The sequence below is a fragment of the Diuraphis noxia genome, unplaced genomic scaffold (genome assembly GCF_037042655.1).
Source record: "Diuraphis noxia isolate RWA-SAM2 unplaced genomic scaffold, SU_Dnox_SAM2 contig0005, whole genome shotgun sequence".
Lineage (NCBI taxonomy): Eukaryota > Metazoa > Arthropoda > Insecta > Hemiptera > Aphididae > Diuraphis > Diuraphis noxia.
In genome coordinates this window covers 31142017-31162754 of record NW_028301715.1, presented here as the reverse complement: position 1 = coordinate 31162754, position 20738 = coordinate 31142017, and the positions used below count along the sequence as shown (strand labels likewise).

The window sequence follows — 20738 nt, the reverse complement described above, 5'->3', positions numbered from 1 at the left end:
AAACAAATATATGATTGTTAAAATGTAGTCAGAAAAATAGATAACAAAATACTTTAAAATTGTAGTCACTTACAAAAGAATTTATTTTATTTTCATACAAAACAACATACAAAATGTAATAAGGCCTTAAAATAATTAAAATATTAAATAATGAGAAAAATTACAAACTATCTATAAAATTATCAATTATGTAATGTTAACACTTACAAACCAATTTGAAAAATTAAATATATTATAGCTCGCAAAATTTAAATTTCCTTTAAAGAACTTAGGTAACTTAATCTGGACTATTTTGTGTACAAGCTGAAATAAGTACTGACATTACTAATAACAAGTATAATAATGTATTTAATACAAATAAATTAAAATTATTTCTATAATGATTGGCAGTAATTACCATGTTTGCATTTTTATTCATATATTTAACATTTATTGGCAGACAATGTAAAACAGTAGAATATTTCAAAAAACACGTCCTACGTATGTATAACCAGGATTTAGATTAGACCCCTGTGAAATCTCCATAAATCCCATTTTAGTGTAAAATTCCAATGTATGTTGATCTTTTGTTCTCAAAGGTACATGGACACCGAATGACCCTATAGAGTTATTAACATAGTATAAAATATTACAATAAAATAAACCAAATGTAATAATAAAGCAATTATTAATTGTTATATTAATACCGTTAGCTCTTAATGCAGCAAGAAGACAAATAATTAATCGTTTGGATACTGAAGCATCATTATTTACAGGTAATGTTGCATAGGTCATTACTGATTGATGTTGAGACAGAGCATTGGAATCTGGTAATTCTTGATTTATATCAAATGAATGAAACCAATTTATGATTTCCTATGAAAAACAAAAATAGTTAACATATAAAAAATATAAATATATCAAATTTTTTTTCTATTATAAAAAAAATTTACAATCTATGTATTCATATTATAATTTTTTTTCATATGACGCTATGTTTGGGAGTATAATTTGTTATAATGATTTGAGGCAAGTGAAAATATTGAAGGTATGTTGAGGTCTTGATGTAGGGTGAGGTTGCTGACGTACCAGGGAGCATTAGAGAAGATACGGAGAGCTATTGATTAGAACGCTTGAAATTTGATTAAGTTTGAGTTTTTAAAGGTACCCCACAGTTGAATTCCATATGTCATTGCCGGATGTTAACTTTATTTGTATATTAGTATTTTAATAGTAAGAGAGGTTTTGGAAGTGGTCTTAGTTTGTGAAACCTGAGGTTAAGCAAAGTTCTTTTAGCTTTGATGTGATTAGCCCAAGTTATCTTTTGTCAAGAAGAAGGCCTAAGTATTTAACGAAATGTTCCATTGGAATTATTTGGTTAATTATGTAAACAGGGGAAATTGTTGTAGACCTGAGGGTCAAGGTGAGGTGAGTGGATTTGTTTTCGTTAATTTTAATTTTCCGTAAGCTGAACCAGTGGCGTGACAAAGGACTATATTTGAGGCACGTGCCTCAGTTTGAGGGGTGGTGGGTGTCCTCAAAGATCATCTAATGTGTTAAAAAAAGCATTATTATTTAAATGAATAAATATATTTTATCTTAAAAAAATGTTTTAATGTTTTTTTATGTTTTTTGTGATGGGTGGAGTGGGTGGTTGGTTTGACAATATAACTGTGCCTCATAACTTAATGAAGTTCGCCACGCCACTGAGCTGAACCAATCTTGTAGTTGGGTTATATGGTCTTGGAGGTTATTTGTAGTGGTGGTTATTTCGGAGTTGATTGAGATTTTGACTGTATCATCAACGAAGGTAGCTAGAGTAGCGTTAATAGATTGTGGAGTTCTGCTGCATATTATATTATAGCGAGTCAGGGAAAGAATACTGCCTTGAAGGACGCCTGCTTTAATAAGACGTGGGTCAGAAGTTTCGTCTTCACGTCTTACTGGTGAGCACGGTTCGATAGGAAATATTTGAGTAAGAGAGGAATAACGGGGTGGGTAAAAATAATAATTTGAACACTAGCTCTTCATGCCACACCCGATCAACCTGAGCAACATTGAGAAAAACCCCAGAACAAATTTTTTTGTTTAAGGAATGAGGCAATAATGTCGACTAGTCTATGTAGTTGGTGGAGAGGGGTGCTGTTTCTAAAGCCAAATTGAGCATTAGGAATTATTTTATTCTAGATTAGTATCCGGATAAGTTCTTTTTAATATATAAGTATATATCAAACCTTAAACATTTTATAGGGGTATGAAGTTATGAAGTTTAATATTAAAATTATTAATAAAAATAAAATGTATGTAGAAATATAACTGATAGTGGAATTATCACATAAACTTGAATATTATTATTGAATAATTAAGTTTTATTCCAATTGTTGGTTTATATAGTAAATATTTGGTTATAAAAACATAATTTTTTCTGTGAAAGAGGTCTTATCATTATTAAGTGCAAAAATAAAATGGTTATATACATTTTTGTTCATTATTTATTAATTTCTTATGTATTTATTTTCCATTCATTATTAGTAAATGTCTTAAAAAAAACTAAATAAATACAAATCGCAAATTTTTTGTAAATTTGGTATCAGTATTTGGACTACTATGCAGTTTTAAATGGTAAGCTAATGCTAATAAGTTATATACTGATTTCGTTAAATTCATTTTAATATATTTTTTATTTAATTTTCAAAAATTGGACATAAAATATATTAGACAATCATATTCTGGAGTCTGGCCTAAACTTTATAGGACAAAATAGTATAGACAAAAACGGTATAAGACATTGTTGGACATTAAATGGAAATTATCAATTGAACAAAAATTCTTTTAATCAAAAAGGTCTTTTTGTTTTTTAATTTTAAAGCCTTTTGCAATAGACTTTCTACAAAGAACATTAATAATGTTTAACAACTATAAAATAAATCATTAAAAATGTATTATACTTTAAAAATAAATGAATTACAATGAAATACTTAAGCGCCTAAATTATTCAACAATTTAGTTCCATCCATCATCTTAAGGATTAAACTTCATATTTAGTATACAAACATTTAAAATGGGAACTCACTTGCGAAGCTGACTGTATTTCTTCACTGGAATTATTCGACAATGGATATTTAGAACACATTTCAGGAAACCACGATACTTGTAACTTTTGATAAAATTCTTTTGCATTTAAAGCCGCTAATGCATAACCTATGACGGTGCCATTGTCTTCTACGACAAAACAAAGTTCTGGACTAAGTGTCAAATACGAACCAACCAGTCTAAAAAAAAAAATTTATTATTTTGATAAAAATTAATTTTTTTAAACTAAACAAAACATTACCTGTCAGGTATCAAGTCAGGCAAATCAGATTTGTTTATACTATGGTCATCAACACTTGTATAACAAGTACACCGGCAAATATTGTATACAGCAGACTCATCTTCAAAAGTATATGGTCGTACATTGTACATTTTATTTGTGGGTATATCGGGAGGTTTATATATAAATAAATCAGAACCAGCATCAACTGGCATTAGTCGCTGAAAATATAAAAATAAATAAAATAAAGATTTTTTTGTTGTTATTGATTAATAATACCTAATAAAATAATACATGATATAATTTTACTCTAACTAACACATAATATATACAATTTATATGATGAAAGTTACAAGTTTCATTATATTATCTTAAAATATTAATTTTATGGGCAATCGAGCATTAAATGTTGAAAAATTAATATTAGTTTTAAGTTTCAATTTTTTTTTTTGCGTATGGCGTGTTATTTTAGGCAGTAGGCCCAAAAGCCTAAAAGCTTGGTTGCCCTCATGGCAGAATTTCTAATTGGGCAACCGTAGGTTTCTGACATGTCATGTTTTAGTTACCTTCACACTACTACTCTAAAGCAACTTAAATTAACATATTTTTAAACTGTTTGTTTTATGATCAAATTCAATCAATGTATTTAAATTTACACAAATATTTTAATATTTAAATACATTGTTTAACATAATTTACCTAAGTTATACATAAAATACCAACAAACAACAAATAATGTTCAACTTACTTGTAAATCGGCAACTAAACCACCTCTAAAAACCCAGGGTTCTTGATCGCCACTCATAAAGCTTTCTTTCCATCCTTTTGAAAACCCTAAAATTTAAATATTTTTAATATTATCACTGGTGAAACAGAATCAAATCGAAAAATATAAAACAATTTGTAAACATTGAATAAATTTTATTTATACATAAAAAAATTATTAGGTAATATGATTTAATCATCCCATTAAAATAGATTGCTAAAAATATGACAAATACAATACAGAAAGCCCAATCTGGATCAATACAAGCCAACAACTATTTAACAGTTAAAATTATCTAAAATTTCAACAAGCAACAATAAAAAATGTACTTTCCAAGAAGAATACAATTGAGGCAAAAAAAAAAAAAAATGTAAGCAATCATATAGTTAAAAGTTAAATATTTTTAGACAATCTTGGTTCAGAATATTAACAATAACAAAAAGGATTAACTAATACAACTTACAGTGAAAACACTAGTTGTTGGTTTTATTTGACCAATATTGAGTTCTATTAAAGATAAAACAAATTACTAATAAAGAAAAAAAGACTACTTCGAGCTAATATGTATTTAAATATACTTACATGTATAAGATCCAAGAGTATAATTTGTAATAGATTGTGGGAAATGGCCTTCAGCTAGAATTGAATAAATATAAATAAATCAAAATATTATAAGCTACCAGACATTAAATTACTTACAAAGCCATTTTACATAGAAGTTTAGTAATGATATAACACATCTAACATCCCAAACATAAGGATAAAGGTCATGAACAAGTTCTCTATTGGCACTAAATGTCAGTCTTTGGAATAGTTCATTCACTTGTTCAGTTAATTCATCCATTCTTTTTGCTCTCGCATACCATTCTTCGATCTAAGAAAGCATAAAACATAAGTAATTAAATTAATAACTAGTTATTTCATAATTATGTAATTTCAGAATGATTTGATTGTTATGAATTCAGCATGACAGTAGTGGTGCGAAACTAAATAAAAAAAATAGCGTAGAAGTCACTAACGTATAATAACTGGAAACTGAGTTGTACCATTGAAATAGCATGCTAATTTTTGTTAATCCATAGGCCAGCTCTACAAGGCAAATGGCTGAACACATAGTCGCATAAGACTTGAATGATCAGAAATATTGTGTAGATGGTAACAAGTAATTCACAAGCAGATTGGTGAGATTGTTTATAAGTAATTACCAAAAGTGTTCAAGTACTCTTAAGACCAATTTTGCATACGCAACAAAAATATTGTAAAATATATGTTCCCCAATTACTTATCGATTCACTTTCCTCTCATCACGACGACAACGTAAATTTTATATTACTGTATTTTTATTTATAATATAATATAATTCTTTATTTATAATTACATTGTTATTATAATACGTGTAATAGAGTGGCAAATCATATACAGAAAATTAACAATTTAAATAATAAAATAATCGATCTGATTATCAATTCATTATCTAAGGCAACAATTAAGAGGACGTCACACTTGTATGTCTTACGCATGTTCTACATAGCAAATTTTGGTTCACTAGTTTCTATAGTATGCTGTTAGTTTTGATGTTGGAGTGAATTAACCCATTATTAAACTTATGAGTAATAACATTATCTGTATTCTCTTTTTAGCTTTTTATGATATTTTTATTTTTAAATAAACTATGTGCATTTTTAAATGTTTAAACTTTGTATATTTATAACTCATTAAAAAATTTAAATATTGTAAAACACCAACAAGTAACAACAGAACACATATACTGTCTTACCTAAAAGATTAATCATGTTTCAATCAATTCACTCTTATATCAAAACTAACAGCTCACTATTGAAAGAAGTGATTGGAAATTTACTATGTAGTATGTGTATAAGATGGAGACAACACATGCGAGTGCGACGTCCTCTTAACTTCAATGACAAATCTTATGCTCTTAATTTTGCGATTTGTAATCATGGTCTATCTATGACACACATCAATTATTAAATATAATAATATGTCTGTAAGTATGGAACGCTAGTCTTATGGTGGGAAATATGTTAACAGTCAAGATTTTGAAAAAAAATATCTAAAATACAAAATATAACAATAGAAGGATACTAGCTGGATTATTATTATAACTTTATCATAACTATGTGTAAAAAAAAGCTTAGTTAAAAATAAATGAATTTAGTAATGATCAAATCTTTAAAAAACGTGATGTAATATGGAAACTAAGTAAAATGCCATTTTATAATATCCCAAATAACTAAGATGACGAAGAAGATCAATTGTAATGTTAAATACTTAGTTAACATTATGTTCAATTATATGGCAGGGCGTAGAACTGTAGAAGTATACTTAAATATATACAAATAACTAATAAGTAACCACTTCTATTTTTTGTAGTTAATAATGTATAAACAATATATTTAACATTACCATTGATCTTATTTGTAGTTATAGGTATTTTTAATATTATAATATGGAATTTTACTTAGTTTCCATATTATATCACGTCTTTTAAAGATTTAATCATTTACTACATTTTTTTTTTTAACTTAGCTTTTTTTTAAATGGAGTTATAACGAAGTGTTTTTGGAGTGATTCTAATACCATCAAATAAAACTAAAATTAGTGGTATTTGAATCAAAAATATTTGATTCTATAGCAATGATTCCCAAATTTCTTAAACTCATAGTTTAAAGTTTTTTCAATAGCTTTAAAGTTAAGGAAAGAATGATTATAATAAAGTTGCCACAATATATTTTTATTTTCCAATTACTACATTTTATTTACTGTCAAATACATTACTTATATAGTTAACTACATTTATAGTTAACTCAATTCAAATCCAATAAGATATATTCAAAAGATGTAGTAACTGGTTAAGTAACATTTTGCAAATAATGTATTTACTAGCAATTATTACTCGAAAGTTAATGTGTTTAAAGCATGTTTTCAAGGTCAAATATAACAAATGAAAAATAAAAAAAGGAAAATGTCTACTCAAAACAAGTTTGATATCTTCAATACAACATAGAATTCAGATCTAAGTAATTGAGTTATTTGAATATTATTATTATTAAACTTATTAATTTTTACTGAACAATAATTTAACTTTTGTTGTATTCAATAAATAATATACTTACTTCTGGTTTAGAGTCAGTTGAATCTTTTTTCTTTGATTTTCTAAGATTTTCATTTGAAACCAAATAAGCATTGCTCTTAAGCCAATTAAATTCTGTTAAATATTGAACACTTTGAGGACCGTGTTCAAATGGTAAATAAAATAAATCGCACATTAGCAATAAATCTTCTTCTGTTAGATCTCTAATATCAAAAAAAAATTACAATCAAAGTTGTGATATAAATCAAACAATTCAGTCTAATTCACAATCATACCTTTCATATGAATGTTTTTGATCTTGAATCACATCAACAACCATATCCGCACTAGGGCTAGGCGTTTCCACTTGCATTGAAACACTCTAGAACAATTAAAACTCTGTTTAAATAAAAAAAAAAACACTAGGCAATTTTAAACAAAATATACATACTGATCCATTATCAGTGTTCATGGCTGTATCTGAACTCTGTGGTGATGGTGCTGGTGACATGTTACAATCCATAGGCTCGCTTATGACTTTGCTTTCAGATACCAAAGAATTCATTATCACTAAGGGTGGATTCATAGTAACAGCTACAGCAGTTTGTAAAACATTTGTAGGGCTGCCATTCACAGTGGTCGATGAAATTGACTCAACATTATTAGTTGTAGACAAAGACAATGGAGCAGTAGATGTAGAAGTTGTGATGGTAGTAGTTGAGGTTGCCATACATGTGTTAAATGATGCAAGAGGAATAGCCACAGGAGACATGATCGATATGGTAGGTTGTGGTTTGATAATGGGACCATGAGCTTGTTTCTGTCTGCGAAATTCTGGAATCCATTCTTTGATAGCAATACGTAATGCTCTTCTTGAATGGTAAATATTTTCTGGAAGATCGATAATACCTTCTTCATCACTCTCAGTCTCTAATTTCATACTCTCATCTAAAAAATTAAAATAAAATGTAAATGTGTAATATAGTTAAGTTTATTTTCCTGAAAAGATGTTCAATCATTATCCAATTTAATATATACAGGGTGTCCCAAAGAGATCTGACAAATAACTTTTGTTCTAATCAATATTTTTAAAAATTTTCTTTTAAATATAATCCATAGACACTTGCGCTACATTTTTTAATACTGAAAATAAAAAAACTTAAAAATTGATAAAAAATTTTTTGGAAATATTCAATTTAGCCAATTTGTAAATCTGATTTTTAGAAAAATGTATATGGTAAATCACTTATTTAAGTCAAATGGCTGATTTTTTACAATATTTTTAAACATCAATATTTTTGTTAAGTAAATTATGATCTAGTTTATATTAGAAACATTTTAATTTCAAATAATATAAAGTTTTTTAAAAATATTTTATAAGACAATTTTTAATAGGTGCATGTTAAAATATAATTATTTTTTTTATTGCATTTATTTTAATAATATGTGATGTATAAACTATAAATTACTATAATAACTATAATTTACTTAACGAAAATATTGATATTTAAAAAAATTGTAAAAAATCAGCAATTTTACTTAAATAAGTGTTTTTACCATATAAATTTTTCTAAAAATCAGATTTACAAATTGGCTATATTGAATATTTTGAAAAAAATTTTATCAATTTTTAAGTTTTTTATTTTCAGTATTAAAAAATAAAAAATGTAGCGCAAGTGTCTATGAATTATATTTAAAAGACATTTTTTTAAAATATTGATTAGAACAAAAGTTATTTCATTTGTCAGATCTCTGTGGGACACCCTGTATATATTTTTAATATACTATTCTATACTATATTTCAGATCTTTTCAAATGTATTGATACTGAGCTGTATAAAACAAAAACATCACTAAATATTTAATGATAAATGAATCAATAGTAAACTTATGGAACAGTGGCCCCCGACTAGTCAATTAAGTTTTAGCTAACCATTATAATGATGCTTTTTTTATACAAGTATTATTAGATAGTATACATATACTTAATGTTAAATAATTTGGAACTAATACAATATTTAATAGTATTCTAAAATAGTTGTTTAAAAATAAAAATATTGTATCAAAATTTAAGCTCTCATCCCATCCTTTTTCCATTTCTTTAAAATGTATAAATAACGGAATACCAACAAACTAAAAACTATGCACTAACTGGCACACATTTTATGGTGAATACTTATTGAAAACTATATATGAATAGTTAAACACAATCATTATATTATGACAAGTAGATATTAGATTAACAATTCATACAAATTACTCTACCAAAGATAATTATTACATTAAATATTAAAATTAAGAAATACTCAATTCTTTGGTTTCATTTTATACAAAATAGTTAAAGCAAATTTATCTTATTTTTAACTTTTATAAATCAAACACAATATCATAAATAGTTTGATGCCAATACTTGTTAATTGTGAAAGGATAATATATTTTAAGTTAATTTCTTATTGAATACTGTATATGAATAGTTAAACACAATCATTATGTTATGACTGTAGATATTATATTAACAACTCATAAAAATTTCTATACCAAAGATAATTATAACAATAAATATTAGATTTATGAAATACTCAATTCTTTGGTTACCTTTAATACTAAGTAATAAATGAAAATATTAGTTATCTTTAACTTATAACTAAAATTAAATATACTTGAGTATTTTTTTAAATTCATTGCCCAAAAATTAATAAGAACTTGTATTAATGTTACTTTGTACTTACTGTCATGTGTGATTGATGGAGGATCAGAAGTACATTTGCTCCACTGAGCTAATGTATGAATAGCTACAAAGTTAGCACCATATTCACAGTTTGGATTAGTCAAAACTCCTCTTAATTGTGAAATCAAGTCAGGTGAACGTCCCTGATATGGTCCCAAGAAGACACGCTTTTGATCATAGTCATTAGCATGTAAATTGTCCCATATAACAGGAGGTCGCCTCAGTACTTCAGTGATTTCTCTAATAGATTCAGTAGTTAATGAACGTGATATAACTTTTTGTCCTGAAATAAATATAAGCAAATAAGTCAAAGGAGTTATATAACTTTTTTAATTTTGAACTTTTGATTCAATTTACAGAAGCTAACCGGTCCACATAATGTCAATTTGAGGTGCCAACTTAGAGCCCAAGGTATTTAAATAATCAGAATTTTGAACATTCGGTACAGCACGTGCTGAGCAATATTGAGTTGGGCAAACTAAAAATTTAGGTTGACCCAGATGCTGAAATATTTCATTAGTAATTGACACCTAAAAATTAAAAAATTTTAATTCACAACTAGAGAAATACATAAAAAAAATTTTCTTAATTACCTGAGCATGTGCAAATGATTGAAATACTTCCTTATCAGCTGGTGACATATCTGGTTCTATGTCATCAAACAATAAAGCAAAAGCTTTGCAACCACATTGAGCAACTTGATCTAATTTTCGTTTGAGAGTTGCTATTTCTTTTTGGCTACTATAAGTCATGTCAAGTCCTGGAGACAAGGCATAATAAAGAGTAACACCACAATCTCTAGCGGCACTAATTAGGCCACCCAACTGTTCGGCTTCTTCAACTGTATACAAATCTCTCCAATAAGCCCTGTGCTTGTAATCATCTTTGGGCGCATAAACATAACAACCTACTCCCCATTTTTTTAACCTAAAAGAAAATTTTGATATAGAAAAACTACATAAATAATATTAAAATATAAATAAAAAATTTAAATTTAAGCTTTGAACGTATTTAATTATTTTAAATGAATAAGCATATAAACACAGCAATATAAAATAAGCATATTAAATAAAATGAATACAACCCAACATTTGTTTATTTTTGTATCTGCACCAATTATTTTTCTGCTACTGTTAATTTAGGTGGTGATTAAATGTATGAAAAAAATACATAAAAAAAAGAAAACAAAATTATAAACTAAGCACAGCATGAGTCTACTATCAAAATGATGTGAAATCATAACATAGCTGCCTGTTGACTGTTCGTCTGCGACACACTTGTATATTTTTTCACTATGAAACACTTTTTAATTGCAATTGTCACAAAATTACGGCAAAAAAAAATGCACAGGTATAGCGTTTCGTAAATGCGAGGCATTATATATTAAATTTAATTTATTTTTAATCCACCATTAGCGACCAGAAAACAGCATAGTAACCGGTAAATAACAATCACCATAGCATGTATTATATAGTACACATAGTATTGAAAACATTGCAGAATTTCAGGCTGAAATCGGTGCAAAGGGTTTGGAGACTGGGGTGAAATAGAGGCAGATGCGAGTGAGAGGTGACAGGTTAGAATTTGAATCCATTCTCAAGTATTGTAACAGCAGCCTGGGTTTGATAATATACATTTATTTGTAGCACAAACGGGCCAAAGCCATATATATTACTTGGGTGAATTTTTCAGTTTTACTCCAGAATAACATGCTCAGCTAATAAGACACAAAATAACATAAACCATTGAGTTAAGACTGTATGCACAAGTTTTTACCAAGTTTATTAAGCTAAAATAAGAGTGTTTATAATTATTTTGTACTTCAATTTATTTTTACTGAATACATAAATCTATTAACAAAACGCAATAAGTTTGTGAATCATTCTTTGCATACAATCTGTTATTATTTGTTTTGTTTTTGTTCTTACATTGATTATACTTTTCAATGTAAAAATATAACACAAACATATTGTTTGTACATATATTCTAATGAAGAGTGAGAGCAGCGATGATAAATAATTCATTAATGGTAGTTTCAATATACTTAGTTACCAAATATAATAAACTACCTGAACTAAATCAACATTGTTTTCATGCGTTCAAAAAAAGTAGTTTTCATTTTTTAGAACTTGGTTTCAACCAAGCTGTTATAATACACACAACACACACATGTATATGAAAATGTTTAATTAATAATTGTTATTTATGCAGGTTTACATTAATCCATTCCCATATACTTTTAATCAATTATAAATTGATTATCTGATACTTCTCTTTATCTAATATTTATTTATATTTTCAGTCATACTTAAAGTATGATCATTGACTTAATTATTTTCTATTAATATTGTTAAATAAGATTACGATTTATACTTGACACAAATGGTTATCAAACAAACATATTATTTTTTAAATTGACAGCATTATTTTGAATACCACAACTTTTTTTTTAATTATAAAAAAAATTTATTTAATATCTTATTTGATATTAAGTCACTTAGTTTTGATATAAAATGTTATCTTATAGAAGATTATTAAACACAAAAAAAACCCTCAATGAGTACCTCATATATAAGAGTACGAATTATTATAAGTATAGTTGCTTTTTTCATTTTCAATTAAACAGATTAAATAACTACTTAAAGATTATATTATGACATACATTAATAAAAATATAGTCAAACATAATACCAAATAATAAATTATTCAAATATTTTTTACCACAACAATTGACCTAGTTTTTTAAAATGCTGCTGTTAATCACTAGACTGCAGTGTGAAGAACAATCCATTGTAACATGTCTAGGGCCACCAGTATAGCTTTCAACAGTATCTACTAATAAATTAAAATCATTTATACTTGGCAAATGATTCATAAGTCATAACTCATAATAGTATAAACAATATAAAATGAATATAGATATCTATTTCACCTTTTATTAATTCTTATGTATTCATGCAAAAGAGTAAGATAATATAACATTTGTCAAATTTATATACCTAGGAAAGGTTAAAAAAAAACATAAAATATAATTTAAGAGTAGAAATTATACATTAAGCTATTTTCATGGTCATCATGTAATCATTCTTGTAAATTTGAATTATAACATACTATGGGAATCTGTATTATTGTATACATGCATACTTGGTTAAATATTTTTCTTGAGAATAAGCAGGTTAAGTGGTAGCTAATTGTTAAATCTAAATATGCATGTCCTCAAAGGTAAATTATAAGATAAAAATTGTCAAACATAAAATTTAATTGACCACGAAAATAAATATGTATATATCTAGGACAAAAAATTTTTAAATATCTATAATCAATTTTTATTTAAAAATTGAAATTGGTTGAAGGTTTGGCGTAATACGTGTGAATTTTTCTAAATTTTAAAATGCTATTTTTTAGAGAGTAATAAAATGCATGAATAGTTGTGCAAAAATTAATCATTTTTAATTTATATTTATTTAAAGTATGCAATGTAAGTATTATGCATGGCCGATCGGTAAGTACTACTACTATATAAGCGGTGGTGATTACATGTTACGGCCTCATAAAAATTGTTGTAAAAATACCCTGTAACCTATCCACAGTGATTAAACATAACAACTGAGGGTTGTTCTCAATATAAGAATGGAGTGAAAGCACTGAGTAGTAAAGCAATAAGTGCCAATCACTAGAAGCACTTTTTTCAGAATTAAAAAAACATTTACTGGTATTTTCAGTTTCTGAAGTCATACATTTAAATAATAACTTATTACTACTCAAAACCAATGGTATCTGCAAATTTATTTTTATTCTATCATTATTTGAACTTTGATATGCCAAGGTTCTAATTTTTTTTTTTTAAGTGTGTTAATTAGTATAAAAACAATTGTTAATTTGAATGGTAAAACTATATTCATGATTTTAATTGAACTCTTATTTTATAAGTATAGAGTAATCAGATTAAAATTAATTTGAATATTTTTGTTTTAATTATTTGATGAAAAAAAAACCAGTATTAGGTATTTAACAATTTAATAAACTTTAAACATTTCAATTAGCAAACAAAACAAAATAAAAATGTCTAAGTCTAATGATAAAGCAAATCGAAATAAATTGAAATTTAAAATTTACCTAAAAAGTTAGGCTTACAAGAGAATGTTGATAGTTCTTTACAGTGCTATATCTACAAACAAATGATTGCATTTTAACACTGCCTAAATAATGAAATCAGGATAAATGTAATTAACTAATTCAATATTTCAACTTACCACTAAACAAATAAAAACAAGTCATTTGAACTCAAAAGCCTAATATTTCAAAAACAATTTACAAAACATAGCTCAAGTGCTGGGTAGTAGTAGTAGTAGTAGTAGTAGTAGTAAACGACCTCTTATTTTTGAATTTTTTTTTTTGTTTTTTTTTTTTTTTTTTTGAAGATATTGCTACCTAGCAATCCAAACAAGAGGTTGTCCGCTTAAAACAAACGAAGATGACAGGCATTGCAAATGATAATGGTAGTTGTAGGCTGCTTGTAGCAAAACATTGACACTTCAACCCTTGTTATGGAGACAACCAATAAAAGAAGCTATATGTTTGTTCATGTATGAGTTTTGCTAAAAACAGATAGTTGAAGCCAGTGCAAGGGTAGGTACACACGATGATAAAAAAATAAAAATAAGACTAGCTTAGGTATGCCACCTTTATTAAGTACAAGCTACTTTATTCACAATGTTTCTTTTAAGCATTTTACTATAGAAAAATAGCCTTAATTCTACCATAAGTATTTGCAACATACATGTAGGCCTAAATAAATATTTTATTTATTTGAAAATAGCCAATAACCAAGATAAATAATGGCTAGTAAAAGCTTTATAGCCTTTTTTTAACAGTAAATACTATTTAAACTAATATATTTCCACACAAGCTTAACTCCAATCCCAAATTTTCAGTGTTCATATTACAGTTTAGTTAGTATGTTTAAATAAATAAATGTATTTAATGTATATATATATATATATAAAAACACAAGGTTTCCATGAAAAAAGGAAGCTTGGTGGGCATTATATTGGCAGAGCAGTGTTTTATTTATTGCACATGCACAATAAGTATGAAAAATATATTAGAAACATTATTCTTGCTATAGATTACATTAGGATTGGAATTTGGAATGACATTATTTAGTGAGAAAAAAAAAAAGAGGTAGATGATATAAATCTAAATATAACATTGAATAAGGCAATACCTATTTTATCACAATTCAAAAATTCTTAAATTACACAGTATTATAGTTCAAAATCTATAACAGTTTATAAAAGACATAAAAACATACTTTTAGTAATTTTAATTAAAAATAGATTGTTAATATCTATTGTTTATAACATTTGTAAAAAATTAATTAGAACATAAATGTCCTACATATTCAAAAAATAATATTTGATTTACAGTTTACAAAATTGATTTTAACATAATCACTTAATTACACAAACATTTAATTGCTAAATTCAAATGCATGTAAAAACAATAATGGACTCAAATCACTAAACTAATTATTAACGGATTAAAATGCAGTTAATTTTTTAAAAATATTGTTGCTTGAAAGCACTTACACAAGGAACTATACGATACAATAGTTTAAATAAAATTATGAATTACAATAATATAGTAATGATTAAACAATAATATAGGTAGGTTAAATATTGCAATAACTGGTTATAAGCGAGTAGATTAAAGTTCAAGCGCAATAGAATAAAAATAAGTATAATTTAATAATAAAATGTTAAAAACACAAATAGTCTAATTATGGCATAAGTAAGATAACTTAATATTAATATAACTCAAAAAAATAATGATTAATATACTTAAAATAGAATATTTTACCTGATTAACAGGCTTATTGGGAAAAAATTGTTGTTCCATAAAAATTAGAACATTTATCTTGGTACAATAATCTGACCTTAAATAAGCAAATGTCATGATTCTATAAAATAATTAAAAAAATTATTAATAATGAAACATCCAAAATTGTCAAGCGGTTTTCATTTTCTTAAAAGGTTGTTGAACTTCTTCGTCACCCTTAGTATTAATATTACCATTAATAGCAGCTGGGTTTAGATTACCGCTTAAATTGGTATTGTGTATGTGATGTTGTATTTGTGCTGCAATGAATTGTTTCATAGATGGTGTTGTCATCAAATTTGGATTAGGCGCTAATTGTGGAGCTTGGAAAGCTAATGGTGGAGGTGGTGGGCGCATAGCAATCAATTGGTTGAATACTGCTGCAAATGCTTGATGTTGTTGCATCTGAGCTTGTTGGTTAGGATCCTGTAATTGATTCTGTACTTGGGCCTGTGATTGGACTAAATGAGCTTGAGCTTGATTTTGAGCTTGAGCCAATTGAGCTTGTTGTTGCTGATGTTGCTGCTGTAAAGACTGGTGTTGCTGTTGTAACGATTGCTGTTGTAATTGTTGTTGTTGTATTTGCTGTTGCTGTAGTTGTTGTTGAGGAGACATAGCAAGCAATTGATGAAATGCAGCAAGTTGTTGGGCTTGGGACTGTAATTGAGTTTGAGTAGCAGGTAATTCAGGAGTCTGAGATTTTTGAGGGGCTATTGACTGTTGAGTTTGCTGTTGTTGTTGTTGTTGTTGTTGTTGCGCTACTGCTTGTGATTGTGGTTTAGGCATTACAGATAAAGCTGCTGCAGATGATGTAGGGGGATAGTCAGATTGTTGTGGAACAAATTGAAATAGTTGTTGGTAAGCTGCTGCAGCTGCACTTGGTTGAAACATTGGTAACCCTGCTTTATCACCCGAAGGCCTTTTAAAAGGCATTAAACCAGGCAATGATAAATTCTCATAGTAGAAAGGGGAAATTTTACTCAAGTCCATATCTAAGCGTTCTGGTGGTTGTAAGTTTTGTTGTACAACTGTTTGTTGCATCGCCATTGTCAAGTTGTTAGGGCTAGGAGCAAAAAATTGTGACAAAGGATTCATGAGTGGATTTGTATGGCTAAAATATGGGTTAAATGCATTTCCAATTTGAGTACTGGGTAGCTGAGCTAAGTAAGCTGGATTTGGTAAAGGAGCAGAAACTTGTCCAGGAACCATTGGTTGATTAGCCACTAAACCCATTTGCTGTACTAAGGCATTTTTGAGAGCCAAATGATTTCGTCCATTTATTAAAAGTTGATCTTTTAAATGTTGTGGAGGGTGAAAATATTTGCAAGGAGGTTTTGTTCTATTGCACCTTCCTTTAATGCTATCATAACAAGCAGTTACTTTGCCATTCTGGACATCCACATTAGCAGCTGGATGAGCAAATTTACATTCTGTATCGCTACGTGAACATTTATTACGTTGGAATTCGCGACATACTTCCAGTTGCAGCCACCGTGAGTCTTTACCATTCATTAAACTATTCATGTTAACTACAGCCATTTTTGTCTTATAAATCAAAGTCTTAAAAGATTGTATAATATACAAATATAATTTCTTAATAATACAAATTAATGCAACTTAAATAAATAAGTATCTAACTAAATAAATTCACAATAAATCCAAGGAACAATTAAAAGGACACTAGTTTAGTGATTTGTTTGTCCATAAGGATTTAAATTAAAATTTATAGTTTTTCAAAAGCGTTTTGAAGAGGTGTTATTCTAAATTATCACTTAATTTTATAAATGTATATATTTCTAATGAAAAAGGGAGTTATGGTAGACCTACTTATACTAGATAAGATAAAGGTAAACACAATTAGCTTGCAAAGCGAATTATAACAAAACAGCTTGGAAAACTACTCACTTTTGAAACAAGTCTTTACGTTGTTCTGTAGTCCATGGCCTTCCATAAAATCCTAAAACAAATATTAATAAATTAAAATGTTAATTGTTTTTAAATAGGTAGATACTTGATTGGTCTTATTTACTTATATATTAAAGCTATTAAATCATATACACAATTAAAGGACAACAATTATCTAGGTCCTGGCCTACTAGGATATTAAAATATTATCTCATGTTAATCGAATACATTCTTATTGTAGGTTATCACATCATTTCTACTATATGGGGAGCAATATGAAAACAGCCTCCCTCAGTTCAAGGTTAAACATAAAATATATAACATTGATTAATAATTAATAAAAAATATTAATTATCATTTAGATCAATTTAAAATTATATGTGGATGGAAAATTCTGTATTATATAATCTGAGATATAATCAAATATTCTAAAATACTAGTATTTTGGCACCAAAAGCAAAATAACTGATTACCATATGTGACAGCGAGTACTTATGCCAGAATAGTGTTTAAAAATACTTGATGAGAAACAACTACAAAATAAAATTTCTTAGGTTTATCAATTTAAATTTTAAAATAGATTTTACTTTAACAACACATTTTTATTGAAAATTAAAATAGAAAATTTTTGTGATACTTACCTATGTATAGTTTTTAAATTTTTTTTGTTGAGGTACCCATAAAAAAAGATTTATTTTGGGTTCAGAATAAAGTAAAAGTTATTGGTTGTAGAACAGACATGAATGCACATTACACATATATTTTTTATCAAATTAACATACTTAAAGGCTTAGGTATAGGAACATTACAATAAATCTCTTGGTAAATAATGTATTTAAATTAACTAAAATGAAATATAATAGAGAATATCTAAGGATAAAAATAATTTTTAAATCAGACTAAGTCTAAAATAATGAAAAAAAAATTGAAAGGAAAGTATAATTAGAGCGGGCAATGCATTAAACAAAAATGTCTTGCTTTCGCAGTGATAACTATACTGTTGTCAATAATGTACCGAGTAGGTTAAACATTATTTATGTTTTAACCTAAATACCCACCCAAAGTGGTTGGTTTTGAATAACAAATCAAAACACTATTTAAACTGTGAGCAAACAATTAACCTCACAGTGACTATATAGGCAGTTTGATAAGGTTATGTAAAAACGACAATAGAGCAAAACCTTATGAAAACTGTAGTAGGTACCCATGTAATGATGATGACAATTTTTTTAAATGTCGCCTGGTCAGGTAGTTTTGTAACAAATGTAGTAGTGGTAACCTTATTGTTTTGCATAATGTTAGAATAGCACTAGATTTTAAATAAGAATAAAAATAATTAAATTAAATACCTAAATAATATTTCAATGATTTAAACAACATTTACATAAAATATATATAATATGATAATTTCAAACTTAAAAAATGATAACTTAGTGATTAATCATTGACGTAATTGTTTAAAGCTTTTTGTTCAGTGCATAAAATTATAAGTATGTAGTACATTTGAACATAAAGCCAAATTTGTCAGTTTGTGTCTTTGTGAGTTAAATGTTTACTCAGTTGTATAAATTAATAGAACTTGAATGTGGTCATATTGGGTTACAACTTTTATAGGTTAGATACCTATATATGCTATGAAAATGTTAATAAAATTCCATTTTCATGAAAAAAAAAACACATTTAATGTGAAAGCCAATAAGAAAACAGTAAACATTCACTAAATCACGATACAATTGACTGTCTGTGAAATTATTTATCGGTTGAATGAATTTTTTTTTCGCGATCTCGCAAACACGCTACAAAAATAAAACGCTAAACGCTGATCAAAATAACAATAACACGACCATTTTTCCGGTCAAACGTACAATATGTATCTAGTACTATATAGGTACTCCTATTCCAATAATGCACGTCTCGACGTCTCACAGAAATCAATATTGTAGGCTATCGAAAAGCAACCACGAACCGGGCGATCAAAACCTGGTGGTGGGGAAAGGGGTGCAGGGGCTCGCGTCTTCAGATAGACTCGTACAATATTGTAATTGTTAATAGTTGTCAATCGTGAGTATCGATGACATGGGTTTGCAGTATCGGTCGGTATCCTATAATATTATAGGCACACCCACACACCGCACTCATCATACATTCATTCATTCAAACGCGCGTACACACACACACACATACAATACACACAGTGGTAAAAGTCGAGTACACGACGACGTAATACCAATTATTAATCTAATATAGAGACGATATTACAATAGCTACACCGGGGTACCGGTATCTAGACAATGGTGTAAGTGTTGTTAGATAATAATGACAAGACGTAATGACGATGGAGGCGATCAGTAGAGTTGTCAAGTATGGAAAAAAATATTGAAAGAAACGTACCTTCAACAACACCACAAATGAAATTGTCATTTTGAGAAACGCAGCAGTTGTCAGCCATCTTGGCGAGTGGGCACAGTATATTTTCGAGTAGAGCTGCTCCTCCGGTAGGGTGGCAGTGGCCGCGGCTTCCGTCGTTCTCGTTCTGGTCGTCGTCGTCGTCCACCTTCTTCTCCTTGCAGTTCGCCTGACAGAAGTTAATTCCTCGATGATAACCGCAGTGTCCGAAGCGCACGGCGTATCGCGTGCGATTATTATATTAATTAATAATTATTATTATAGTATTCCTCCTTGTACTACACGCGCACACTTCCACAGTCCCACACGAGGATTACACAACAGAATCTGTTGAACAGACAACACCGAAGTAGTAGTAGTAGACAGTAGTAGTTGTATTGTATAGAGGCGGAGGCGATGGACGGTAGTAGAAGAGTGGTACACTGGTATGCCGTAGTAGACGGTAGTGTAGACTGCAGAATAAGTCAGACGTCGTCGGCAACCACGGACGACAGCAATAATAACAACACTGTCGCAGCGACGCGCTTCGTGTCGTTGGTGGAACAATGGAAATTGAAAATAGAAATATGTACCCACGCATTTCGTCGGTCGATTGGCACCGCTGAGGCCGCCCGACCGTCGCTGCCAACTCAACGGATCCGGCAGCAGCGGAATCATTTTTGATAATA

The 20738-nt window shown here is 28.2% G+C and overlaps 2 protein-coding genes across 2 annotated transcripts; both read right to left on the bottom strand.

Annotated features, from left to right (window-relative positions):
• Positions 1–59: 59 nt before the first annotated feature.
• On the bottom strand, positions 60–20542 carry Oga (O-GlcNAcase). Its single transcript, XM_015513475.2, has 15 exons — positions 20056–20542; positions 17665–17716; positions 10473–10806; positions 10247–10409; positions 9881–10162; positions 7604–8100; positions 7449–7534; positions 7196–7376; positions 4758–4932; positions 4641–4694; positions 4041–4126; positions 3314–3513; positions 3053–3251; positions 687–855; positions 60–599 (listed from the first exon to the last, which is right to left on the bottom strand). Exons 1-15 carry the CDS (start codon positions 20111–20113, stop codon positions 463–465), a joined length of 2673 nt encoding a protein of 890 aa, XP_015368961.2. The 5' UTR covers positions 20114–20542; the 3' UTR covers positions 60–462.
• LOC149055190 (uncharacterized) lies at positions 14550–17659 on the bottom strand. The gene has a single exon (XM_089229315.1). It carries the CDS (start codon positions 17296–17298, stop codon positions 15889–15891), a length of 1410 nt encoding a protein of 469 aa, XP_089085441.1. The 5' UTR covers positions 17299–17659; the 3' UTR covers positions 14550–15888.
• Positions 20543–20738: the final 196 nt, after the last annotated feature.